The sequence below is a fragment of the Calidris pugnax genome, unplaced genomic scaffold (assembly GCF_001431845.1).
Source record: "Calidris pugnax isolate Ruff unplaced genomic scaffold, ASM143184v1 scaffold94, whole genome shotgun sequence".
Taxonomy (NCBI): domain Eukaryota; kingdom Metazoa; phylum Chordata; class Aves; order Charadriiformes; family Scolopacidae; genus Calidris; species Calidris pugnax.
Window position 1 is genome coordinate 1,894,071 of NW_015090822.1, and position 27,510 is coordinate 1,921,580.

Genomic DNA, 27,510 nt, shown 5'->3' on the forward strand with positions numbered 1-27,510 from the left:
ATGGCTGGGGGCCGGGGCCTGCGCCTTCCCTCGGAAAAACTTGGGATTTCTACTGAAACCTCTCATTTTACTGCTTTGGGGGAACGTAGTGCACACTTCCTAAGGTTTTTTTTAATATATTTTAAAGTAGTTGCATGTAGTAAGCTAACGAAAGGAGGTTGTAGAGAGGTGGGGGTCGGTCTCCTCTCCCAAGGAACAGGCCATGGGACAAGAGGAAACGGCCTCAAGTTGCACCAAGGGAGGTTCAGATTGGAGATTAGGAAAAATTTGGACACTGAAAGGGTTATTAAGCCTTGGAATGGGCATCCCAGGGAAGTGGCTGAGGCACCATCCCTGGAGGTATTTAAAAGCCGGGTTGACCTAGTGCTTAGAGACATGGGTTAGTGATGGATTTTTATCAGAGGTAGGTTGATGGTTTGACTCGATGATCTTAAAGGTCCCTTCCAACCTAGACAATTCTACGATTCTAAAATTATAATAATAATTCAACTAAAAGCAGTTACCTTGACAATTCTAACTCTTCAATAGCTGCAGAAGATCCAAAAGGAAAAAGTCAACTTGCAGAATGAGTTGGCCGACTTGGAGGAGCGCACAGAAGCGATGAACTCTCATTTCAAGAACGTCAGACAGGAGTTCAGCTTCACACAGGTAAATTGCTGCCTGGAGCAGATCCGTTGGACCAGACAGACCTTTCTGCAGCTGGTGTCCCCTGGGTATTTTGCCAGCTTCGTTATAGATTTGTCAGGACTTTATCCCAGCACTTCCACAGGAAACAAAAGTTTAACTATATCTCTCAGTGAAGTTATGCGACGGTTGTTGAAAAGACCATCCACAATCAAATGACTGTACCTAGAAGAAAGCCAAGAAGGATACATTTTATAATTCATTATTATTGGAGACTTTTCTAGGTGCTAAGAAAAACTCAATCAAGGAAAATAAAACATCAGTGTAAGGGGAAAAATAAATTTATAATCTTTAAAAAGTCAAGAGTTAATTGTGAAATGCTAGTGAAGAGTTAAATCATGGACACGAAAAATGAAACAAGATGGTTAAGGTGCAAGTCTTCACTTACACTCTAATTGGTCAAAAAGAGGTTTAGATTTCTGAAGAGTCCCAAGGCAAAGCTGCACACCTTTCAAGTTTCACTCCTAGGTGAAGAAGTCTTAAGAAACTTCCCTAACTTCCCTGCATAAACTTTTAAAATTTTTTTAATTTCTCACAAAGAAACTTTTTAATTATTTTTGTGCTAGAATCAAGTTTTAATCTGCACATAGAGACAGCACATACTAGTCTCTAAGAGAAGCTTCTAGTAAGTAATAAATAATAACAAATAGATTTGATATTATACAAGGAAGAAACCCCCTGTTTAATCATTTTTGTCAGACAGATTAGACAATATAGAGATACTGCTCTAGGCCAGCCTGGTGATGGTCTCTGTCTCTGCACAAAACAATCAAGTTATTTTTCTGTGCCTCCTGAATCTGACATAAAGCCACTGGTAATCAAGACTAAGGTTTTTGAGAGATTAAGATTGTGAATCTTGGGTGAAATACCTTTGAACTGAGTTTTCAGGGCTATGAATGGTCGATCTGTGGATATTGTATACAATACAATGTATTATATACAATGCAATTTATATTGGAATATATATATATTTGAGATATTAAAATCCACCAATAAAGATGCTCTGGAAATTCCTATCTTTACATGACAAAATCATACCATCTCTCTGATTTGGGATTTGGTTGTAGTTTAAAAAAGTTTTTTGTTGATATATGCCTCTTGTTTATTGTAAACTGTTTTTGTTGATATATACCTCTTGTTTATTGTAAACTGTGTATTGTAAACATTGTAAAATGCTGACCTGTATTATTCTGTAGTCTCTTTACAAAGCCAGAGAGAATGAAATTGAAACTGAACAACATTTTAAAGCCCTTGCTGAGAGAGAACGTGGACGTTTCAAAAGTGACATTAAACGACTGGAAGATGAGTTTGTTTCCTTAAGAGAAAAGAAAAGCAGTCAAGAAGTAAGGTTTAAAATTTTTGTCAGCGAACACCTGTGTTGCAGTTAAATTTTATGACTTGTCCTCACTTGAATTTACAGAAATAACAGTATAAGTTAAGAATAGCTAATTATAATTTAAATCTTATAAAGTATCTGGATGTACTTTTCCATGTGTAGGCAAGCAGGTAGAGTGACACTGAGGATCTCCTTGCATAGACTGGTCAAGACTTAGCAAATATTAACTAGATATTGAAAGACTACAATTCTTCGTGTTCTCAGTGCCAGATACACACCATGCATCCAGATCACCATCTTGTTTTCTTTCTGGTTTAAAAATTAAATTGTTGGTGGCAAATCTTCTTCCCCATAAAATAAGCTTGGGGCATGATTTCAAGCTCAAAAATTTGCTTTACATTAAACAAAGTAATCTAGTGCTATCTAATTACAGGTGTTTTTCTGTTTAATGGAACTGTCTTTTTCTTTCTACGAATAATTTAAATTACCCTGTGATGCCTCAGATCAGTTTATTATGTGGAATAAATATCCCACATATAGGTCTATCTCGCCAGAGGTTGACTTTTCTGATTAAAATGATTTGCATTTTAAGTTTGTGGTAACTTAAGGTCTTGTTTCTTTTTTAAAACTGGGCCATGTATTAGCATTCCTTAAGTATAATGCACAATTACCAATAAAGAAAACTAGCAATGCTGCTGACAGCAAGATGTACGTAAACTCGTTACAGTAGCTTGAACTGGTTGTTTCAGTTACTATTAAAAATAACATATTAGACATTTGATATTAACCCTTTGATTTATCTCTAATTTTATTAGAATACTACAAATAAAACCACTAAGAAGCTGGAAGCCTTAAAACAACAGTTGAACTGTGATGAAGAACTTCTGGAGAGCTGGATTAAGGAAATGGATCGTAAAGATAACGACACTATGACAATCCAGAAGTATGCACAACAAGATGAAGGGAAACTAGGAGTAAGTAGAAATGACAGCAGTTTTCAGTACACGTTTATCCATGGTGGAGGTTACTTTGTCTGAGCTCTAGTCTGGCCCCAAGGGCTGACAAAAGATTATGGTCTTGCATGAAAAAAACTTTAGGAGGCTAGATTTTCAGGGCCTTTTTTTCCTTTTTTCTCTAAAACACAACAAAATTGATACCTCAGTAATTTCACCCCTAATTGAAATTGCTAACTTATAAATTCTTAAAGACCTTCCTTTTTTGTCTAAAACACAATAAAATTGATGCCTTAGTAATTTCACCCCTAACTGAAATTGCTAACTTATAAATTCTTAAAGACATTACATATTTGCTTTCAAATACATTATATTTTCATATCCTTTCATTGTAGGCATTAACCCTTCAAGTAGAAAAGTTGACCGTGCAAGCAAATCAGAAGTGCAGAGCTCTTGACAATGAGCTTACAGAAACCATAACAGCTCAGGTTTGTGCTAAAGGTTCTTGGAGATACCGTGTTATACGTCAAATTTTTAAAATCAGAAGTCACGGGGGTGCTTTCTTTCAAACAGATAGAGCTTGACAAGACGGCTGAGGATTTTCGCAGAGTTCACCAGGAGAGGCAAGAAGTCATCAGGCAGTGGGAGAACGCGATACAGCAGATGCAGAAGAGAGATGAACAGATCGATCACTGCGCACTGGTAAAGCTGCTGTACCTGACCCACCTCAGCATCTCAGCCTACTTCTGTATCGATGAGATTGATAAAAGTTTTACCAGTTGCACATAAAACGATTGGGTCTTTTAAATCTTCAGTGTTCTCTGTGTTTACCCCTGTATCTTATTAAGGTGTTTGAAAGGTCAGATTACCATTACAACCAGAAACCATTACAAAAATGGTTTCAGAATTTATTTTGCAAGCAGTATCTCTCAGTGTACTGGTGCTCTGCTTGGTACTATGCGAGGTTTAATTTTCAATCTCAGGTTATTGGAAAAGGCAAAGCATGCCCGTTTCAGTGTTTCCTTTTCTGTGATTGAAGCATCCAAGAAGCAACAAAATGGGGTGTTGTTTTGTAGAGTGTAAGGACAGTCAACTGCAATGGAGTGATTCTGTGTCGGGGATGAAATATAAAAAAGAAGATTTATTACTGAAGGAATTAGCATTGCTGCCTCTGTGAACAATGAATGACTAACATTTATGTCAGAATTGTGATAAGTACTCACAGTAAGGTTAAAAACTGGTCCTTAGCTGCAAGGGTGTGATTCTGTGTCAGGGATGAAATATAAAAAAGAAGATTTATTACTGAAGGAATTTGCATTGCTGCCTCTGTGAAGAATGAATGACTAACATTTATGACAGAATTCTGATAAATACTCACAGTAAGGTTAAAAACTGGTCCTTAAGTACATTCTGCAAATGGAGAGAAGCAACAGCACTGTAGTAATCCAAAGAAGATCACGTACAGATCCAAAAAAGAGTCTCCATTTGTCTTGTCAGTATCTTATGCACAGATGGTCCAGTGGCGAGAGGTACAAATAGATTTTGTCCTGACTTTGTCAGGAGAAGGGTGAACTCCTCAAAGATCTGCAGGGCAACAGAACTGATGCACCAGAAAAAGCCTGCAGGGTCAGCATAGAGAGAAATTTTATAAATGTGGATTACAATGTAACAATGGCTTTTTTTGAAGGGGGAGAAAAAGCATAATTGCATGTACGAGAAAGTTTTACCTAAATCCTTACCTCTGCTACTGTGATGTTTTCCTGCTGAAAGAGCAGCAGCTGTGTTACGTTGCCCATGTAGGTATTAGGTGTTTTCTGAGCAGAAACAGGGTTTAAACAGACTTAAGATACAGCACTAAAAAAAAAGTAATAACAGAAAATGACAAGCCCGAAGAAATACTAGCAAATAGAAAATATAATGGTCTAGTTTAGCTGTAATATTTTAGATTTCATAGTATTTTAGGTCAGAAGATTCCTGCAAAAATTTTCCATATATTAGTAGTTCATAGAATAGTCCCACTGATGTAATCTGTTTTGTAAATAACATTTTTTTTACATTAGAACTATGGTATCATTTTCCCTGTAGCTATTTTTTTTTTTTAACCTTTCAAAATACACAATTTTCACTGAATAGCTATAAATCTATCAGGTAAAGTAAGCATCATGACTGTTGATAATTGTCCTCTTGCATTTCCTCCCATTCAAGCCTATCTGATGTTTTGTTCACTGAGCTCTCTTTTTCCCCTTATTCAATCAATCAAAAATGATTTTTATTTAAAATAATTGTATAGTTTAAAAAAAAATATGTATTTTTTAAATTATTGGAAATCTAAAATGTTTTTATCCTGATAGCTGATAGCAGAGATAAAACAGGAGATCAGAAGTTTATAGTTTTAAAAAAAATGTATTTTTTAAATTATTGGAAATCTAAAATGTTTTTATCCTGATAGCTGATAGCAGAGATAAAACAGGAGATCAGAAAGAAAGAAAATATGCTGAAAGAGAAGACTTCCTTTTTGGTAAATGAAACTCTCAATAATATGGAATATGAAAAGAAAATTTCTTCTGCGGAATGGGAAGCTTCCAGCCTGCGGAGCGAGTACCAGGCTCAGGACACGTACCGGGGGCAGCTGCAGGATGAGGTGAGGAGGAACAAACAATTCAGAAAAACAGACTGAAACTAGAACTTCTGGCTAGATGGAGGAAATACAGGAATAGCATTTCCTGCTCTCTGGTTTTAGAGCAGACTGTTAGTAATGCAACAAAACACCTGCTCTTCTCAGTCTTACTCATCGATTATTGGGGTCTGAACCCTCAACTTAATCCTTTCATTGACAGTGGTGACAAGATTAGCTTGTATTCTCTGTTGTGTTGGTATAAAATGGATCTGTGGAGAAGGGATACACTTGTATTACCTGAGTAAGTTTTCTCTTAAAAAAAGGTATCACTGGGCTACTCAGCAAGCTGGGGGATTTTAAAAAAAAAGCCCCGCATCTGCTGTTGCCTCACATTTGGATAGCTATTCTGTAGCGGGTGGTTTATAAACTGATACCCTAATTAAACTGCAGGTACTCTTAACAAGAAAATGGTATCACTGGGCTACTCAGCAAGCTGGGGGATTTTAAAAAAAAAGCCCCGCATCTGCTGTTGCCTCACATTTGGATAGCTTTTCTGTAGCGGGTGGTTTATAAGCTGATACCCTAATTAAACTGCAGGTAGCTCAAACAAGGTGTAGGCTATTATGTTACCCTATAATTCATGCAAATTTGAGGGTTCACAGAATTGCTAAATTTTAATCTCTAAGCTGAGAGATCCTTGCTTGACACTTTCCACAATTAATACTATGTAAGGTGATAACGAGAAGAGCCTCCCGTTATTAGGTGTTAGAACATCAGTGAGAAACAAGGCAAGAAACAGACTTTACAGGGTTACAGCTGACAATTTGTGACCTCCCAGTTTCTCATTCTGATACAGAGAGACCTGCTGTATAAACACTCCATCGGGTTTCTTCGACAGTGAAAGTGAAGACAATTACACTTACACTGTTAAGTGATACTGTGAAGACTAATGAGCTACTGATTGTATTCCTATCCTGTTTAATGAGTATATGCTGTCAGGCATTTTTTACCAAATTAAATGTCTGTGTATTTTTGTCACTGTGTTCCCTTGTCTTAATCAAGTAATTTGATGTGCCCAATAAAGTTTGAATTAGAAATATTCAGTAGATACACAAGGGTATCCATGTTCACAGAGAACCTCATCAAAGTCAGATGTGCTCTGTAAAACCATGAATTAAAAAACCAAGAATTACAGCCCACAGCACATTCCTAATTCATTCATTCATTTTGCCCCAGTATTCAGATTATGTAAATTAATCTACCAAGAATTACAGCCCATAGCACATTCCTAATTCATTCTCTAATCTTAAGTATTTTGCCCCAGTATTCAGATTATGTAAATTAATCTGTTGAGTTTATTAGCTGTGCCAATTCACAGTACCTCAGGATTTGCAGCACTTCTCACTTGGAAAACACTGTTAAAAAGAAATAGAATACTTTCCCATAAATAGGTACCTTACAATTTTAAATATCATAATACGTACCAAAGACAACCTTGATTGCTCTGTTGTGTAATTTATTAGCTGGATGCTTTGAAATCCACTGTGGACAGAAACGCTTCTGATCTAGAGTCTTTGAGAACACAAGTAGCCAATCTGAAGAAAGAAATTCAGAAAAAACAAGCCTGGTAAGAACACATTTTAAAATAATATTAGTAAGTATTAGTGATATAATCAAATTCTTGAGCTGGCAGAGAACTTTAGATAATGTAAATGATTAAAGCCTCCAACTTTCTGGTTACTTTATGACCTGGACAGTGTGTGGCACTGGGCAATTTAGAAATTACTCCTCATAATCCCTGTTTTTAAAAGGTGTGGAAAAAATCACTGAGGGCTTTGGTTATCATAGGCTGGAGTTTAGCTGCTTTATTAGGCAACTGCTCTGCAAGGTATGCTGCTTGCTTTTGGCAGCGTTGTGTATACAACGGACATTTAATTTCTTAATTGATGTAATTTTGTTTAGGTTAAGCTTTCTTAATGAAAAGAATGCAAGTCTCTCCAATAAGCTGAAGCTTGTGACGGAGGAGACGCTCAGTTCAGAAGACAAAGCTTTGAGGATGGAAGAAATACTGAAGGAAGAAGAAAAAGCTGTCAAGGTAAAATGTTTTTCGTGGTTTCTGCACATGAATGGAAAATAAGTATTAATATGACATGTAGCTATTTCATCAAACAATGAAGTTATGTGCGTGTAGGTATGGCAGTGTCCGTGGTGAGAAAACTCTGGAGGAAAACAAGTGGCCCCATTAATTCAGACAATGGTGTCCCCGTATATTAACACTACACAAAGAGTAGTGTTCCCATAAAAGAAAAAAAAAAAGTTCATATAATAGTAGGGTAGGATCCAAGTATAAAAAAATAATTAAAAAATTACGTTTTCTTTACGTCAAAGACTTTTCTTGCCAACCATTTTGAAGACGTATGAAATTCTGTGTTCACATTAATGGATACAGTATTGAATTTTTTTAATCTTCCTATATGTGATTAATAAAGGCAAATAATTCCTCAGAAAATACTTACGTGATTAATTATTTCTGACTACTTAATGCTTAATTTGTCACCAGGAAAAAGAAACAGAAATGACCCAGTTAAAAGAACTACTTCTCAGGAAGACTCAGGAGTTAAAGGAGCAGAAGGATAAGGAGACGTGTGTTCTGGCGGAAACTGAGGGAAGTCAAAAATCACTTGAAAATCTTAAGAGTCGACTGCAGCGACTGGATGCAGAGGCATTGAAACAACAAGAATTCATATATAACCAGGTGAAATGTTAATGTACTTGCACAATATGATTGTCTTGTGGGATCTTATGAGAGTAAATTGCTTGAGTTCTGTAATCTTTGTCAACTTCTTGCCGTTTTGGGGAATGCCATGCAGTATAATTTGAGGTCTGCATTTATTTTTCTTTCTAGATGTATGGATAAAATGGAAACAACTGAAACTTTCTATGGTGTTACCTACATTATGCACTTTTGTATTTCGTTATTTTTTGGATCTGCTGCTTTTCCCACTAATTTCTCAAATCAGTTCTTTACTTGGACCCCTCTGAACCAAACACCTCAGGGGGAAATTTTAAAGCAATACAAGAGGTACATGCCAAAATCCCGTTATTTACTAATTGGATTTCGTGCATATTTCTTATGCACCACTTTGAAAATTTGCTCTTTTATATCAGCATCTGCTGGGAACAGCAAATGGCAGCTCCTCTGTGAGCCTCCCCACAGCAGACTCTGCTGAGCGCTATGGGGCTCTTCTAGCAGATTACTCCTGAGCCATCACTGCTCATCAGTCATCTACAAATGTTTTGTTAATGAGGTCTATAAGCCATAAATCATTATAAAACAGTAGTTTAATTTGGTGCCTGTCCTAATGCCAATGTTTAAATAGAAGTTTATTTAGATCCAGTGTTTTAGCTTTACAGGAAGGTTATAATTGCTTATCTCAGACTATTAATTCTCTTAAAAAATATTTTAACAGGATTTTTGTATTCAGCAAGTACAGAGACGGCTGTCACGATTAGAAGGAGAGATTAATGCAGATGAAAAACAAGTTTTGGAAGCAAAAATTGCTGAACTTAAGAAAAACTTAGAAGAAAAGAAAAATGTGTATGATGTTTTACATGCACAGCACAAGAAACTTCAGGTAACTGCCTTAGAACATCGGGTTGACTGTGTAACGTCTAGAAACCTCAGGGAATTGAGTAGATTGGATCTTATTAATAACTTATTAGATTAAAAGACACCTGAACTTTGTGTAACCTGTGTGGAAAACTTTCTATGTTCCCTGGATCTTCCAGAAAAAATAAGTGATTCTTGCATAACTGAGGCACTTCAGCAGGAAAACCAGCATCGAAATGTTGGATGGTTGGAGCTCTATCTCCACCTTTCTTGGAGATATGAACCAGTCAGTTATTCTGTAGCCAATGTATAAATTTCTTTTTTACAAGAAATGTATTTGCTTATTAATCGGCTACATTTTAGCAAGTTTTGAAACCTCTTTTCAAAGAGTTTCTTTTTTACAAGAAGTTTAGCAAGTTTTGAAACCTCTTTTCAAAGAGACACCATACAAGGACAAAAGTCCGGTTTTAATAAAACATCACTGCTGGTTTCTCAAAGTGACAGTTAAGACAAAATTTGATCAATTTAGCCCTTTAAGTGGAGATCCACACAATAACAAGGCTTAATGTCGGGCAACTGGTGCCTGTGCTTCAGATTTAAGGAGATGCAAATTTTGAGCAGTGAGTCTAATCGAACATTGAAACCCATGAACTATGAGTATCAAAGTCATGGTCAGACACGCCAGATTTTTTTTATCTAGACAAAAATGCATGATTATATTAGAAGTGCCTTATTGGCTGAAAGGTCTGTATTGTATAACTAGCAATTAGTCCACTCAGCTAAAGCAAGCACTGCCATGAATAGCGCGGCAGCGCTCTGCGTGAGGGCTGCAAGGCTCTGGGCACTGTTTGCACAGCAGCACACAGACACAACATGATGACAGTTCCTGGCTCCAGGAATTAAAAACATCTCACTTAAAATTTAACTGGTGGCTTCTGGTGCACACTACACTCACTGAAATAAATAAAACATACCTTACTTTGGAAACAGAATGATGTCCATTTCATCAAGAGAGTGATGGATAAGACAGGAGAAGAAACCAGCGGTATCGTGATCACAATCGATGAACTAAATCTTGTCAATGAGAGATCAGATCAGGAGTTAAAAAAGGCTAAAGCCATGAAGCAGGTACAGTATTATTGTGCAACTTTACTAATATAGGACATGGATGTTTGGTTTTTAAAACACAAACTCATGGGTTGATCTGAAGCCTGTTGTGCTGCATCATTATATCCGTAAGAACCCCCTTTGTAGTTTCATGACTTAAACCTTCCTACCCAGGCTTTGAAGTCACTTCCATCACCACTGTCTTCCTGGGCAAAGCGTTGCATCTCCTGTGGCTGCCACATAAAATTCCTTGCATTATCAGTTTCATCAACCATTACTTGTACCACAATATCCACTTAGTGTGGTTTTTTCTAAGAAATAATTGTCTTTAAAATAGAAAATGTCTTTACTATTCAAGGACATCTTTAACTAGCACTGACTTTTTTATTCTGAATCTGTGATGCCGACTACTAAGTTTGGCATGGTTTTGTTATGAAATTGTAGGACTTTTCCAGCAGATGGTTTGGATCTACATCCTAATTTAAGGTATTAGAGAGAAAATGCAAGTCTTTCTCCTCATATTTTTATAAACAGAAAAAAACAGTTCCCAGTCCTCTAATTACAACATGTTTTTTCCTACAATAATCTCTGGCCGGAGATAGTGCAGGCTTTATAAAAAACCTATTAACTGTTATAAATATCTTAATTAAAAATGATGCTTTCTTATTTTGAGACTTTTTTGGCATTTATCAGGAGCTGATGGTCGAAGATAATCTCTGGAAACTAGAATTGAACCGTCTTCGAGACACTCTGTGCAATAAGACGGAGAAAGTTCTAACACTGGAAACACAAAAACTGGAGTTAAAGGAAGCCATAGCAGAAAGAAGGGAGGAGATCCAGGTTCATAAAGCGATGCTGGAGTCCCAGCTCAGACTCGTGGAGGAGGAGCGGCAGCGCCTGAGGTAACGACTCTTACAGAAATTAAAGCTCGTAACTTTCGCTGAGTCTGTTTTACATGGGGACTTACTGAAAAGAGAGAAGCATTTACCCAGTTTCACCAGTTAGAGAAGTTGAGGATGAAGTAAGTCTTGCCCAAACTTATACAGTGAGATAGTTAAGGTGAGCAAAAGATCCTGCTTCTGAAATCCAGCCTGTGGCTGTGACAACTGGTGAACATGAGATGAGTTTATTCTGTTAGCAACAATCCTCCACAGCACTGAGAGGAACCCTCAGCTGCAGACATCTTTTGTAAAGTAAGTATCATGTGCATTTTTCAAAATAATCAGGAATCAGTGCGTCTGGAGGTGTGACAAAATATTTAGAACAGAAAGGTTCTAAAAAGGTTGCTTTTAAAAAGGGTTTACTCCCAACTGCTTGATAAAACTGGTTTCTTTGACTCATATAGTAAGTCTCTTTTGGTTTGGGTTTTAACATTTTTAACATATGAGCTCTCAATTGTGTGTCCTATAGAACAAAATTAAATCTCCTGGATTATGCCTGTACCCTCTGACAAAGCAGCCATACCTGAAATAACTTTTCCCTTCTGTAATAATCAGTGCAAAGTACCTGGGACAGTTTTTGCTCTGAAATCTCAGTCTCTATTATCCAGCCCCAAATCCCCGCTGCAGCAGCTGAACCGCTGAAATCTGGCAGGGTTTTTATTCACTCCTCTGAACACACCCCCCGCAACAGGAAATTAGAGTGATTTAGTGTGACTAAACCTTAACTGCTCACCGAGAGTGCAGACTGTGGGGCTTTTTTCCTTTGCTAATTACACAGCTAATTGATACTTCCATGTAATTTGATTTGGGGTTGTTGCCTACTGTTGCTTTCGCTCAGGCAGCGGTGGCAATATTAAGATAATATCAGCAGGGGGCAGCTCGTGCAGCTGCAGGATTTCGATGCCAAACCTTTAAAAAAATTTGGGGCAGGGCTGTGGCCCAGGGATCTGGAATATGAAAATAAATTTGCTGCAGTTTAGAACTGCAAGAGAAGCAGAGGTCACCAAAAGAACAGGAGAACAGAGAAAGCACCAAAACCCAGCAGCAGCAGAGCTGCTGGCCCTCCTGCTCCCAGTACACACACAGACTGCCAGAACAACACTGGTAATTTAAAGTGCTGTAGCAAGAGCTGCCCCCAAAACGCTGCCACACAAACCCTCTCTCAACCTGTTTATTTTTTTCTCCCAAATAAATCAGTGCCGAATTTCAAGATCGCCTAAATGAAATCGAGAACCTGAGATGCAGATATGAAATTCTTAATATTGCCATGATGCCACCTGAAGGAGAAGAGGAGAAAACTCAAGCCTACTACATAATTAAGGTATTTTATTATCATAATTCATTATAATGCAGAATATTTAAGCTCTAGATTTCCCTGGGCTCTACTGAAGTAACTGACACAACCTCCTTGTCTGCTGCTCACTGTCAGTCTAAACCTGACACTGTTGTTATTCCAATGCTACAGCAATTTCCTGCCAATCACTGAGATCAGCCCTCACCTCAGCGGAGCCTTATTTTTGAGCAGTTTGAAAGTTTTCACTTTGGTGCTCATTAATTTACAAAGACACAAGAAGTCGTGGGGTAACTGCTATAAACTGGCAACAAGATTATTGCAGTCTCACATGAACTTAAATTCTTTTACCCTTCAGAGTTAATTTTAGGTATTTATTTCACCATATGGTGTTTAAACCTTGAAAAATGTCAACTTTCCTCTGCGTATTTCAGCGTTTTTATGGAGAAAATCAAAATCAATCTTTATGCATAACGCAACACCTTGATTCTGGAACAAAACCCTATTATTTTTGATCTCCACAAATTCTGCGATTTCCTCTTAAAGCAAAACACTTCTAGCTAGGGTCTTGGCCATGGAGTCCATCTTTTTCCTCGTTCTGTTAAAAGACCCTCAGTGAAGCCCTCGTGGTGACTGGGGGTGTGTGTACACACCCTCCACGACTGCAGAGACCTTCCACCAGCTCAGATTTTCTAAGGGACCGCAGAAAACACTTCCCTTCACCAGCTGGCTCGGTTCCTTAAATCTCACTGATCAGATGAAAGGAAACTTGCAAGTTGAGGAATTTCCAGGCAAACTGAATGGTTTCTAACGCTCTCAGTAGTTTTATATGACGTACAGCCTCAGCTCTTCCTTGGGTGGTGTGGGTGCAGGCAGACGTGCAGCAGGGGCTGCAGTCCCCAGCAGCAGCACAACGCCAGCAAGTTTTCTTTTTCAGGCAGCACAGGAAGAGGAAGAGCTTCAGCGTGAAGGGGATGATTTAGATGCAGAGATCTGCAAAGCTGAAAAGGAAACTGCAGCTCTGGAAAACACTTTGTGTGTGCTCAATAACTGCAACAGCAATTATCGCAACTCTTTCAAGGAAGTCACTGAGACAAGTATGTAAAATAGAAATGGCTATTTGCTGTATAGATAACTCGGGTGTGTAGTAGGGAAATTCCATGGCAAAAAAGGAGGGGGGGAAAGTACTAAGTTCTTATCTGGGAAAATGAGGAGGAAGAGTAAAACTTAAACCACACTGTTTTAGTGTAGCGTTAACAGATTTTAAAATAGGGACTACCTACCTCTGAGCTTTTGGGGGTTGGAAATTCTGGACAGTATCTTCATCTCTTGTTTTCGCTGCCACTTATGACTTCGTAAGCTTGCTCTCCTTCAGGGGAGCTTTCTTTGTTTAGAGCATAAAAAGCATCACCATGAGAAATTACAAAACCTTAATTCTAGAAAACACTTGATTATTTACCTTTTGTGCCCTCTGCTGGCTCTGGACACAGTAGCTCTTAAATCATTCTCTCTCATGAAGCCCGTTAGCTTTTCACAGTGATTTGGAATTAGTAGAAGAGCATTTAAAAAACCATAATAAAAAACCATAATACAGAAATACTCTGTGATGCAGTTAAAGTGCAACTTATTTTAAAGTGAACCTTGCATTGCATACACTGCTTGTCCAGCACTAATGCTGCCTCATCCTTTGGGATCACAGCTGAGGAATACGAGGAGAAATTGAAACTGGATGAGGAGAAAAAGGCTGTTGATGAAAAATACAGATACAAACGAAGACAGATCAAGGAACTTCAGGAAAATCTCCAGGTAAAATACAAGCAAAAGTTTTGGTCAAACAGACCAGGACTTACTCTTGGTTCCTCTTGTTATCAAAAAGTCCATTTGGTCCCTAAGACAGAACAACACTTAAGTCTGATGTGGGACATTTTAGGTAAAATTTTCATAGGCAAAAGAAATCAAAGGCACCTGGTTACATCCCACCTGATTATTCTCACCCTGAGTCATGGGCTACAGGTCAAACATTCCTATTGCTTATTCTGCCACCGTGGGACACAGACCTTACTTAAGAAACAGCATCTCTGAAATTATGCAACTGACTTGTATTTATCCACTAAACACTCTGACAAGCAGGAGTTTGTTGTTGCTTTAGTACGAATGGCTGGAGCTACATTTAGCAACAAGGAGCAGCTGTACCAGACCCTCCCAGAGTTACACACAAAGTGCAAGGGTGTCGGAACCACTTCATAAACTAAAACTGCTCCTCAAATGACTTTGCAGAGCATGGAAAAAAGTCTTGATACGGTGCTGAAGCAGGAGGCTCTCTTCCAAGAGCAAAACAAGGAAGAACAAGCTCTTATTTTGCAGCTGAACAAAGACACAGAAGAACAGGAGCCCAAACTCGAACGGGTGATAAAACAGGTCTGTATATTCATTAATGAAAACTTCTGATTGCACAGAGATAGACGGTAGTATGACTAAAACCACACAACTTAAACCTAGCAGGTTTGTGAAAAAGTGCTATATTTTCATAATAGCAAAGCTTTAAAAAGATTTGTGTTAAAAGTGTTCCAGATTATCCAGAGAAATCCAGTCTCTGAAGAAAACGGAGACACAGGAAGAACGAGACATTGATCTTCAGGAACTGAAAAGCTTCAGCAGAACCATGGACAAACTGTTAGCTGATGTTCTGGAAGAAAATCCCGATTTAACTACTCCCTTCCAAATGCACTTTCTCCAGGTGAGCTTTCCAGCTGCCACCAGAATGGGCACCCAGGGCTGCTGCCCAGTGTCCTTCAAGGGCAACTCCTAATTTCAACAATACAAAACAAGAAAAAGTGTTTCATCTGCTTTCAACAGCCCTTCAGATACAGAACATTATAAACCCTCCCGATGTACTCAGTCCTATTATACAACCATTAGATCAACTCTCTTTTTCTTTCTAAATTTTCTAGTCCGATTTAGAGCTTCCTACAATTGCTTCGTCTGCTGGTAGTCAGGGTTCTCGATCACCATCCAGACAGAGCTCACTGGCTTCTACCAGGTAAGTGCCAGAGGTGGGGTTTGGGCTTTGCTGGTAAGGGTTTGTTGGTTTTTAAAAGTTTTAAGCTTAAACCAGCAAAATTAGTCCCTAAATGACCTAATTCCTTAGTGCTGAGGGTCTTCTCAATCTCGTCTCTTACTTCCTAAACACTTTCTCCTTATATTGTCCCACCTTGTTTACTAGACTTTTCTAGCACGCAATTAAGTTTACTTCAGCATCCTAAAAAACTACAGTAATCATAGAGTAATTGCACTTATTTTTGCTAACTGTGCTGTAATTAATGGTTTCACATTATAAAAGCAGAAGTTTGAGCTCCAGCCACATTTTCCTAATTAAGCAGGGCAGCCAGATGCATGCTTTTACTGACACCTTTTCACCATATTTCCAACTCTTACTGCAGGTAACACGTTGAACATTCCCAGAGGTCACTGAAGGGGTTAGTGGCCAAGTCCAGGGAGAGCTGTGTGGGGCATCTTACCTCCAGCGGGTGGCTTTATTGTAAGCTGTGATTTACACAGGGGCATTGCTGTAGGCTGAGGAGCAAACTTGTGTCTTTCAGGTCCTCCAGGAGCACGAGCTCAGGCTCCAGCCAGACGCTGTCGCTGAGTCTCATCGAGCTGAGCCTGCCCCCCAGCACCCCCGCGGGGGAGTCACGGCCGGGCAGCGGGGCCAGCTCCTCCCGCACCTCCCCACGCACAGAACCTCTCCAGTGATCTTCTGAAGGCCACGGTTACAGCTTCACAGCAGGTAGAGCTTCTGAACTGATTAGCCTGTAACTTAATTGTCACAGTCTACTGGCAATCTTACCATTAATTTCTATCAGAAATGTATGTTTGAACTTTCTTCTAAAGTATGCAATGAATTCTCTAGGAGAGTGTTACGCGCGTGTTTTATATAATAAAATAACCCTTAAATTACTTTCTTATTTTGCTGTTGGAGAACAAGATTTGCAAAACCCTTCAGAAGCCATTAATTCACTTTTCTTATAATGAAAAAGAGAATTATGTTAAAGGTGTTAATTTCAGTAAACTGGCTTCTGGCTGCTGTCAAAGCAGTTGTAGGTTACACTGCAACGAGCCAGGCAAGAAAATGTTTCAAGATCAACCTTGCCTATTAATAAAGTAGTCATCTCGGATCGTATCTTAATTGAAATATGACAGTACCTTCAAAATCCCAGTACTTTCTGCAGCTGGCCTGCACCTATGGACTCACCTGGGGAGCTCCTTTGGGGGACTCACTGGAAAGCAGCAGCACAACCATTGCCTGCCCGCTACTTGTAGAGGTGTCTCACAACAACCACCCCAAAAAGCACTTGAACTTACCTAGACAGTAAACACTGTTTAAAACTCTCTCTTCCTCTACTTCAGTTGGGTTGGTTTTTTTAAGTTAAAGAACATTTTGGAGGCATTTTAAGAACATGATGCTCTTGCCTTCTCACTTATGCAGCACGTACAACCACTGCACCAGTACGAACAGCCCAGCGACGTGCACAAAATCCAAGACACAAAATTAAGAAAAATTAAGAAAATTTAATGAGCAAATGAGCTATATACAATGATGGCACATGACTTTCATTCAGTTATCCCCTTTCTAGAGCTGGAAGTTTAGTTTCATACAAAAATATTGAGAGTTGATAGTACCTCAGGGAACGAGAAAATCAAAGAGAGCCCATCTGTTAAAGTGCAGATCTGGTGTGAGCCCCACAACTACCTACAGGGCGGGGGCACCAAAGGATGTCACCCCATCAGACAGAGGACATTGTACAGGAACAGCCCAAGCTAAGAGCACAGGAAACTCAGATTTTAAATAACTGGTATTTTAAGTAAGATATCCGTGCATCTCTCTCCACCACACAATCTTTACCTTAAGGACTCTTTGACATTGTTCAAGCAGAACAAATTCTGCCTTTTTATCACCCTTTTATGCATTTCCTCGGGAGATGCTCAGATAAAAGTTCATTTAACTACACTCAGCAGAATAGTGTTTTCTTGGGTACTTTACTGTTTCTTCTGTTTACTTCCTTTTTCCCTCTCAAACTCAGCTATCTGGTTAAATATGTTAACTAAGTTCTGGGGCAGGTTTCTCTTAACGCCGCTCTCTGTTTGTGCTGTGCCATTTACAGACGTTTCCTCCTCTGGTTCCTTCATTTCATCACTCTCCTCAGAACTTCCCCTGCCTTTACACTCACTTTCATTTTTATCCTGACTGGGGCCAGGCCTCTCGCTGTCGTAACTTCTCTCCCCTTCCCGTGAGGAGGTGCTCGGATACGACCTGTACCTCCCCCCTGACCTGCCCCAATACTCACACCCCGCAGGAGACGTGTGATACCTGTCTTGCCCTGAGCCATACCTTCTAAACTGCTCTTTTCTCCCCTCTACGTCCCTTTCAAATTTCCTAAAATAATGCATCCTGGGTTTATCACCTGACTTATGGTACCATCCTGAAGAACCCCTCCAACTGGAGAAAAATCTGTCAGTTTTACCATATTTTTCGGTTTTGCTACTGCTCGGCAGGGTCCTGGAGCTACTGTGAGAATCTCTTGAATCTTCAGACCTACCTCCAAAAGAGTCTTCATCATCACCTGAAGTCCTCGAAAAAGAACTGCGTCTGTCTTTCCCTCTTCCCTCTGGTTTGGGGCACACTACGCTCTCCTGCCTTTCCAGCAGCTTCTCCACTTCAAAACTTTGGTTAAGGAAGGAAGCGGAGGTATCGGCCGGAGGCGAGTACCACTCCTCTTTCCTCATCTCATCTCTATAGTGGGAAGAAGCAGCTCGAGATGAGCTTTTTTTGGAGCTGCGGGCAGACTGGGATCTTTTCCGACGCTTTTTCCTACGTTTCTTGTGATCAGAGGAAGAGGAGGAAGAAGAAACTGATACATCGGATGAGGAATCACTCGATGAGGAGGAGGAGGAAGAGGAGGAGGAGGAAGAGGAGGAAGTTGATACTTTCCTTTTCTTCTTCAACCTAAAAAATGTAATTAACTGGTGAGATCATCTTCACTATCAGGCAATGTTTATATGTAGAAAGCAAATCTGTAGCCCCCTGAGCCTGGCTGAGACTGGACTGTAAGGCATGAAGGGAAACTGAGCCCGACCTGGCAAGACCATTCCAAATGTCTTCTCTTTATCAAAAAATTAGGATTAAATCCACCAAACAGCTTGTTACAAGAGGCACCTTTCCCAGTTTAATTTGGCATTGCACTTTGGAAATACTTCACATTGCAAAGTGGTTTTTAAACAACTTCTCTTCCACATAAAGCTCTGCTAAGGGTTCTGGGCACTGCAGGACACCACCCAGAGAGGAATTTGGGAGGAGAAGCAGGTTACCCAGCTCCAAGCTCTGCCTCCCTACTGCTGGGCAGTGTTTGGAAATGGGATTGGTCATGGTCTGATCTGCGCTTACTGCCACACAATCAGTGTATGGAATATAACAAAGTTACCTTTTTTCTTCTTTTAAGAGCTTACGCAATTTTTCTGCACTCGTTTCTACTTTCTTTTCTTTCTGTCTCTCTTCTTTGGCAGCTTGTTTCTCCCTCATTTCCAAAGATTTCTTTTTTGAACCCAAGCATCATAAAAAAATTACATTAGAAGTGTTAATGCAGGTATTTTTTCCCCATGTCCCCAACCCCATTCAAACGTGTAATTACACCAGGGATGTTTTACCAGGATTCCCAGATCAAGAATTAATATTGTTGAGGAGTTTGGCGTTGGCCATAGTAATAATCAGTTTTATATTAAGGACCATATTGCAGATTTTATTCCATTTAAAAATATATTTGCCCAGCCATTGCAGTGGTACCCATGACCCAGCACCCCGTGAAGCACCGAGCCCCAAAGGCATGGACAGAATATGCAAGAAAACCACAGTGTCAGCAACATGGAAAAAAAAAAAAGGGAAAAAAAAAAAAAAGAGCAAGGTTTGAGGGGAAGTATTATTGTAGTTTACATGTAAAACATGGCAGAACCCATTTAAAAATGTATTCAAGTCGGCCACGTTTGAATACAAACCGTTTTGTAACAATTTCACAGACCAGTTTGATGCGTGGTTTACGCAAGAAATCATGTTCCAGGGGTGTGTTGTGAGGAGCAGCACCAGGTCACACACAGCACCAGCCCAGGTCCGGGTCAGGAGAGAATGCATGGGAGGAAAACACATCATCAGTATTACAGGAAAACACCCCTCGGGGCGGGTCAGCCCGTGTGGCACAACAGAGACAGGATCATTATGGGGTAAAACACACGTAAACGCAGGAGAGCATCTCATCAGAGCAATAACCCTTAAACTGAAGTCTATTAGAGATGAGACTTCTGCCACCTCCAGCCCTAAAGAGTAGCTCTATTTGTATTCTGAGTGAGCAGAAAGTCTGGTTATTGTTTTCAAAACTGTATTAACAGATAAAATAAAGGAAACCCTGAATTGCAGTTAAGGCCACACAAACCATGGAATAACAGCATGGGGGTTTTCATCTGCTGCATCAATGACCCATTGTACCAGGAGAATGCTAAAGGAGAGGAAACTCCATCTCCTACTTGCTGAGAATGTCCACCATCATTTTAACTGAGACTGACACCTCTTTCTAGAGCAGCCAGAAGTGACGGGTGCTCACGTGCCATACAATGGGTTATCTGTGATGCAGCTCAGTTCTAATTAAATGATTGTCATCTCTCCTCTTCCCCCTCCTGTCAAACAGCGGGTCAGCATTATGGCTCCACCACCTGAAGAAGTGTCCATTAAGGCCACCTACCCCAGGCTCTCTGCTTCCTGACATGAAGCACAGAACAAACCAAGCCTGTTCCCCAGTGTCTATTTTACTCTTTGATCCTCTCTGGAAGACAAAACAAGCAAAGGAGGTAAAGAAAAGAAGAAAAGGGAGATGAGCAGAGACCCAGCAGGGCTCACCTGGGAAACACACTGCGGGCAAGAGGAGAGAGGGAAAAAAGGCAGAAGAAAGTGAAGATACTCCAGACTGTCTGCCCTCCACCTCCTCCTGTTTTCCTTTAACCAGGATGGGGTGCAATGTTTCTTTGGCTTCCTTAAGTGTTTTACCCTTTGCACGGCTGCATTCACAGAATATTTTAATTTTACATTATTAATCGTGCTGATGTGAGGGAATATTCTTATCCCTGCTGTAGCCTGCTCTGCCCTCCCCGTCTCCACTGCTCAGTCTTTCTTTACTGTGGTGTTCAAATACTGGAGCCCCCAAGAGGTGCCTTTCTCCTGGTAGGTGCAGCCATAATGCTCGCTGGGAAGCGTTTACCGTGGGGAAGGGAAGCAGAGAGTAAGACAAACCATCACCTCAAACTCTCCCTCTTCAGAAGATTCACCGTGATGTTTCACGTTTGTTCACTGCCAACGAGAGCACCGTGTGAAGAGAAAGTAAAGAATCACCTGCATGTGCTTACGGAGCTTCGTCAAGGCCTCTTCTGCTTCCTGAAAGCTCTCATCCAAGCTTAAGGCTTTTTTATAGTAATTCTCAGCGTTTAGTAGCTTGTCTTCTTCTTCCAACCTAAAATTCAAGGGATAATTCATATACAGTTAAGCCACAAATTTTGATAGGTTTTTCTTATTTTTAGGACTACCTTTTGACCACTGCTCCCCTCCCAGACCCCACCCTCACCCTCGCCCACCCCAGGAAAGGAATAAAATGGTGTTTCTGACACACTACCTCCTCCTCCTCATTAGTAATAACACTCTCTGAAATTTCAATTTCACTTTCAAAACCACAATCTCTCTTCTTAACACAGGGTTTAAAACAGATCTATTCCCTGAACATTCAAAAGTAAACCCTTGTGTTACAGTGGTTAACTCATCTTCCAGTAAGAGCAACAGAATAGCAGTTTGTTACAAATAATTTCTTAAAAAAACCAACCAAACAAAAAACCCCCAAAAAATCACACACCATCAAACCTCCCAAAATACTTCTGAACATTTCCCAAGCCTTTCTGCAAGCCTGGGAACCCACCAGGGAAAGGATTAAACCTCAAATATTTTGCCAGGATTTTAACTGGGACAGAGGAGAAAGCATAAACCAACCACACAAGCGGGTGGATTTCCAAAACAATTTTTTAAAATAAAACCCCCCACATAGTTGGGAAGGAAAGATGCCATCCTGTGTCCTAATCACAATTGTATTAAAAATGAGAAAAATTGTTAACAACCAAAGAAAATGCCAAGCCCAGCACTTACTGCCCGCCTCTTTCCACCAGGGTCTGACAGAGGTATTTCCTGGCATTCCTATGGGAAGGACAGTTTTCTAAAGCAATTTCAAAGTCCCCTATGGCTTTGTTCAGGCTTCCTTTCGTCGCGTACCTGGAAGGACAGAGCAGTCACACCCATTTGAGGAAGGTTTGTCTTTCAGGAAGAAGAGAACCCGATGAAAGCAGCGGACTTACAGAGCTCCACGTGCCACCAAAGCTTCGACGTTCTGCGGGTCGATTTCCAGAGCCTTGTTGTACTCGTTCATGGCTTCCACGTGGCGCCCGACCTTGAAATAATCAACCCCAGCCTTCACGCTGCAAACACATATTTAGAAAATAACACACATGGTTAGTCTATCCAGACTCTAAACTGCCAATGACTCACAAATTATAGCTCCAAACAAGCGACAGGCAATAAAACCTGACCTTGTTCTCCTGTACTTAACGCTGGCATTTCAAATGAATGCAATATTGACATCATTCCACAACAATATATTGGTTTTTCCAAAATCTTAAGGCACTTAAGATTTTCCAAAATCTTAAGGAGAGCATTTCTGCAAACAGTGCTAGTCCATCCCGCTGGTTTTCAATTACAGAATGAATTGTTAAGCACTTTTCTGCACAAAATGTGTGATCTACGACCATTAAACTGGAAGAGGCTTAATCCCATCCAAAGCTAAAATCCAGCATTGGATCAAGGACAGGAGGTGAGATGGGAGCATGGAACCCACTGAAACCAGTTCACCTCAAACTGGAATGTTCTGAAGTTTTTTAATTCTTATTACCTGTTCTGCATTTGCCAAGAGATATCTTACTGGAAGAGAACTGGTATGAGCTGAATTTCAGAACTTTTCATTACAGACTTTAAGAATTAAAATTTATATTTAATTTAACATTATAAGCAACTTTTTCTGCAATTAATCAAAGTTGCAAAATACTATTGTTTTAAGAAATACACAGCTTCGTTAGCATAGATACCAGAAATTCTGAGACTTCACTCAAGTTTTATTTTCTTTTTTGAGCTGGTAGATTCAAGAGAAGCTTTTCTACAAAAAATTTACATTTTTAGGAGAAAAGTCTCTCTCACTTGTGGCCCCTCCACCCCGTAGCACACCCAGATACCCTGCATGGCCTGAAATCAACAGCACCTGCACAGAGCTGCTGCTCCAAACGCAGCCAGGGAAACACATTTAGCTTTTCAATGATACTTCTTAAATCTGCAGTTTAAGGCTTAATTAGCACAACAAGCAGTATCAGGGCACTCAACACAATTATTATAAATAATTATTATTTATTATATATATAATTATCGTATAATAATTACAAAATGGGAAATCGTGTAGTTGGTATTGCCACAAATCATCACCAGCCCAGCCCAGTATAAATATTCTAAGAAGTTCTGCCTTAAACCTGACACGTATTTTGGAACTGAATCTCCAGACCTTATCTGTCATGTCCCCACGTGGCAGTTGGGTTACTTTCAAGAAGATCTTCCTGGTGACATCACCACACACGCAGTGGAAAAACTGGTCCAATGTGTATTTTGTTTTAAGAAAGGTAACCTGGAACCCAATCTCCCCTGACAGTGAGCTCTGACAAGAACAAACACCACGTACCATTTCAAGGCCCAGGATGCAGATTGCTTTTTCCTCAGGGCAGGAGCAAAATCTTCTTCATTAAAATTTTTCCTTTAAGGAAAAAAAATAAACATCATGCTGGCCTCTGAGTCTACAAAATTAAACTTACACCATGCAATGCAGTTGAAATAAGCTGAAATATTATTTATACAATGCCTTACCTCAAGAACATTCTTTCATATTTCTAAAAGCAGTTTTTCCCAAATCATTCTAAGAGTGCTGAATGGAATTCCTGTATTTAACAAAACATACCATATTCCCACCTGCTTTGAGACCTAATAGGGCTCAGGCCCTATTTCAGTGGATTAGAATAATCTCCACAAAGCTATAGGATAATAACAATGTGAAAGTCACTTACATTTGAAGACTTCTCATCAAAGACGGTGGATTTGATTCACTTAGTCCCAGTTTTTCTGCTAAGTATTCAACCAAGGAGGGATTAGCAAATCCTGGGCAACGATGCAAAACCTCCTCAAACGTCTCCCCTGTGTTAGCAACCTCCAAGCTTCGCCTGGAAAGGAGCAGCAACGAGCACAAACACAACTTCAGGCACTGCCCTCCACTTCATGATGCTGATCTTCAGAACAGAAATGACTGCACTGACACTCAGGACTGCTCGCACACTGCTCTCCTTCACTGGGGTGTACTTTCCTGCTCTTTAGCAGCCCTCACGTCCTGTAGCCTCAGGGAGCTGCTGAAACCCCTTGTGGCACCCACCCAGGTATTGCCAGGACATACAAAATCATGGCAAAAAACAGAGATAGCTGCCTTCTTCTGTCTGCTCAGGGTAAGTCTAAAGTTTTAAGAGTCTCCCATGGTTTTTGTCCCTTGGGGGCTTTGTTGTTGGTTTTGTTTGTTTGCTCTTTTTGTTAGGACAGCCCCGCAGTGACAGATGCCTCACTCTGCTTTTTGTTTCCTTACATTTTGGGAAAGATGCTAAAAAGACCGACCACACCCGACGTATTTAAAACCAAGCAAGTTAAAGAGATGAACAGCAAAAAGCATATAATTGATATCCAATTACGTCATCATCATGTTTAAAGGACAATCTGTCCAAGATGCTCCCAGAGGCCCCAGGTACCCCCAGTGAGCAGAGCCAAAGAGCAAAATCTTACTTATAATGCAGCGGGAAGTCATCGGAAGTGATCACGCCCAGCTTTGTACTGGAAAGGTTGGGTGGCAGAGCTGAGCTGTAGAGAGACACCGTCAGCTTCTGGTGGTAACGATCAACGTCCTTGACTGCGGCTATAAAACCAGTAAAAGTTACCATAAAATTACAGAGACACCTCAAAGTGGAAGCAAACAGATTCGTGTCAACTTTCGTGGCTACGCACCTCGAATGAGGTCTCCGGTTTGATAATAAGATAAAGGATCCCCGTGGCTGCTTTGAGGAGGCACATCTCGCAAAGGACAGAGAGCCTGCAATAGTAGGAATATCATAAACAAAACCAAAAGTGGGGGTTTTTCCCACCCAAAATTACGCCAGATTAGTTTACTCTTAATGCATGTCAGAGCCGTGAGAGTTAAAAGCGTGGCTTAGTTCAAATACAAATGTACACATCTGTTAAGTGATGAACTTTTCAACTCGGAAGTAATAACTTTTAACAACAGGTCATAAAAAGAAGTATTTGCTGCCTCAGCAAAGCATCATAAACTGCCCACAAATCCAGGTACCACCCGCCAGCCCAAAGCTCAGCTTCAGCTTCACACAGAGCACTCCATTAAGAGCTGGAACAGGCAACTACTAGTATCAAGAATAGAATATGGATCAAAGCTCTGTCTTACAGTGATCTCTACGTCGGAAATCTCCCGTACGATCCCACTTCCCAGACAAATCAACACCATGAAGAAGCCGAACTCGCGAATGGAGGTAATCCTGCCGATCACGATGTCCCCCCGCTCGATGTCTCGGAAAAAAAACTCTCTCCTGTCCTCCCTGGGAACCTCCATGAACCGCTCCAGGGGAGGCAGAACGGCGTAGCACTCTGCAACACCCGAGAGAGCCGCGGTTACACTGCGACACAGCCACAGCCACAAACCACACCATCAGTTACAACGGGAAAACGTGTTAAAAACTGGCCAGCTCTGGAGTCCTCAGCACGGGAGGGACATGGACCTGTTGGAATGGGTCCAGCGGCGGCCACGAAGATGCTCAGAGGGATGGAGCACCTCTCCTATGAAGTCAGGCTGAGAGAGCTGGGGTTGTTCAGCCTGGAGAAGAGAAGGCTCTGGGGAGACCTTGGAGCAGCCTTCCAATATCTGAAGGGAGCTACAGGAGAGCTGGGGAGGGACTCTTTGTCAGGGAGTGCAGTGACAGGACAAGGGGGAACGGTTTTAAACTAGAAGAGGGGAGATTTAGATTAGATACCAGAAACAAATTATTTATTGTGAGGGTGGTGAGAGCCTGGCCCAGGTTGCCCAGAGAAGCTGTGGCTGCCCCATCCCTGGAGGGGTTCAAGGCCAGGCTGGATGGGGCTTGGAGCAACCTGGTCTGGTGGGAGGTGTCCCTGCCCAGGGCTGGGGGTGGCACTGGGGGGGCTTTAAGGTCCCTTCCCACCCAAACCATTCTGACTCGTTTGTGCCAGCAGGACGTTTATGAGCAGCCTACATAAAGTAATCGCAACGGTCCTCACCCTGTTTTTAAAAATACTACCGACTGCTAACCCCGCCGCGGCCTTACAGGGCCCAGCGGGGGCCACAGCGCGGCCCCTTCCCGGGGGGCCCGTTCCCCGCTCACCGTCATTCTCCTCGATGGTCTCGCAGGGCGGCCCGTTGGGCTTCCACGAGTGGGCGAAGAGGAGATCGGCCTTTTTGGCAATGAAGCGCTTTATCTTGTTGTCGAGGTCCGCGCCCTCTCTCCTAGGGGGAAGGAGAACCCGGTGAGAAACACCCCGCGGCCCCCTCACGGCCCGCTCGCTCCCCGCGACCCTCACCAGGCGTCCGGCGGGTGCGGGGCCCCGCGGGGCGGCTCCAGGGAGGCCCCCGGCGGCGGCAGCAGCCCTCGGAAGTCGGGGTTGTCGTGCTGCTCGGCGCGGAGCAGGGAGAGCAGCTCGGGGCCGTGGTAACTCAGCGCCTGGCGCAGCAGCTCCCGCTCCATCCCGCCGCCGCCACCGCCGCCGCCTCAACCGGAACCGGAACCGCCTTCCGGCCGGCCCGACGTCTGCGCCGCGCGGAAGGGGCGGGGGCAGGGGAGGGGACAGCGCCCCCTGGCGGGCGGGAGGACCGGGGGGGTTTGGCACTCAGGGGGATGGGGGCGACAGGGACCGTCTGCGGGAATAATCAAATAAAAAAAATAATCAAATAAAAACAATTCCGCAGCCGGCCCGCGGGCTGCGGGGCTTCTCGCCGGGCGGCCCCGCTCGGCCGTGTCGGGAGAGGGCGCTGCCATCCGCTGCCCTGTGCGCCAACGGCGGGGCTGGGGCCGTGAAATAACAGCGGGGAGGCGGCGGTGCCTCAGCAGCGCCTCGGTACCCGCGGACTCACCGAAACGGGGCTGGCTGGACGTTGGCCGAAGCGTGTTTGTGTCTCAGATTGTCCAGGTCTGAGGAAACGTGTCACTGCAGAAGTTCTCCGTTAGTTCTCGGAGTGGCACTAAAGGATGAGGAAGAGAAGGGGCCTGAGGGGCGAGAGTGGGGCCTGGGGGCGAGGGGACCCCTGCTCCCAGGGACAGACCCTCCATGGCCCCTCCATGCCCCTTGGACAGACCCCCCATGGCCCCTCAGGATCCTCCATGGCCCTCAGACAGGCCCACCATAGCCCCTCAGGGCCTTTCATGACCCCTCAGACACCCTCCATGGTCCCTTTTATGGCCCCTGGGACAGACCCCACCATGGCCCCTCAAATAGACTCCACCATGGCCCTTCCATGGCCCTTCAGGTCCTTCCATGGCCCCTCAGACAGACCCCACCATGGCCCTTCCATGGCCTCTCCATAGCTCCTCAGACAGACCCTCTGTGGCCCTTCCATGGCCCCTCAGACGGGCCCCTCCATGGCCTCTCCATAGCTCCTCAGACAGACCCTCCATGACCCTTGGGACAGGCCTCCCCTCAGGGACTCTGAGGGGGCAGGAAGCAGCCTGCGGGTGGGAAGGTTCTGGG

General features: G+C 42.0%; 2 protein-coding genes across 4 annotated transcripts in view; one reads left to right on the plus strand and one right to left on the minus strand.

Annotated features, from left to right (window-relative positions):
- The window catches only part of CCDC39 (coiled-coil domain containing 39), a 16,728-nt gene extending 431 nt beyond the window's left edge, over positions 1 to 16,297 (plus strand). The window contains exons 2-20 of the mRNA XM_014939851.1: positions 529 to 648; positions 1,881 to 2,027; positions 2,836 to 2,994; positions 3,369 to 3,461; positions 3,547 to 3,675; positions 5,423 to 5,614; positions 7,114 to 7,217; positions 7,553 to 7,685; positions 8,151 to 8,345; positions 9,061 to 9,225; positions 10,191 to 10,328; positions 11,001 to 11,209; positions 12,446 to 12,569; positions 13,477 to 13,636; positions 14,239 to 14,345; positions 14,817 to 14,957; positions 15,103 to 15,276; positions 15,491 to 15,579; positions 16,139 to 16,297. Of these exons, the coding sequence (XP_014795337.1) occupies positions 529 to 648; positions 1,881 to 2,027; positions 2,836 to 2,994; positions 3,369 to 3,461; positions 3,547 to 3,675; positions 5,423 to 5,614; positions 7,114 to 7,217; positions 7,553 to 7,685; positions 8,151 to 8,345; positions 9,061 to 9,225; positions 10,191 to 10,328; positions 11,001 to 11,209; positions 12,446 to 12,569; positions 13,477 to 13,636; positions 14,239 to 14,345; positions 14,817 to 14,957; positions 15,103 to 15,276; positions 15,491 to 15,579; positions 16,139 to 16,292 (2,733 nt within the window). The 3' untranslated portion in view covers positions 16,293 to 16,297. The remainder of the gene's footprint in view (positions 1 to 528; positions 649 to 1,880; positions 2,028 to 2,835; positions 2,995 to 3,368; positions 3,462 to 3,546; positions 3,676 to 5,422; positions 5,615 to 7,113; positions 7,218 to 7,552; positions 7,686 to 8,150; positions 8,346 to 9,060; positions 9,226 to 10,190; positions 10,329 to 11,000; positions 11,210 to 12,445; positions 12,570 to 13,476; positions 13,637 to 14,238; positions 14,346 to 14,816; positions 14,958 to 15,102; positions 15,277 to 15,490; positions 15,580 to 16,138) is intronic.
- Positions 16,298 to 17,088: 791 nt separating this feature from the next.
- On the minus strand, positions 17,089 to 26,527 carry TTC14 (tetratricopeptide repeat domain 14). 3 transcript variants are annotated; one of them, XM_014939902.1, is made up of 12 exons: positions 26,347 to 26,527; positions 26,151 to 26,272; positions 25,199 to 25,398; positions 24,748 to 24,832; positions 24,529 to 24,658; positions 23,772 to 23,924; positions 23,393 to 23,464; positions 21,972 to 22,091; positions 21,766 to 21,888; positions 20,968 to 21,085; positions 19,019 to 19,128; positions 17,089 to 18,543 (listed from the first exon to the last, which is right to left on the minus strand). In XM_014939902.1, exons 1-12 carry the CDS (start codon positions 26,508 to 26,510, stop codon positions 17,577 to 17,579), a joined length of 2,364 nt encoding a protein of 787 aa, XP_014795388.1. In that variant the 5' UTR covers positions 26,511 to 26,527; the 3' UTR covers positions 17,089 to 17,576. The 3 variants fall into 3 exon arrangements, 1 of the variants encoding a protein (XP_014795388.1); XR_001411726.1 differs by lacking the exon at positions 19,019 to 19,128 and having other exon boundaries at positions 18,524 to 18,543; positions 19,587 to 21,085; XR_001411725.1 differs by lacking the exon at positions 17,089 to 18,543 and having other exon boundaries at positions 19,053 to 19,128; positions 19,587 to 21,085.
- Positions 26,528 to 27,510: the final 983 nt, after the last annotated feature.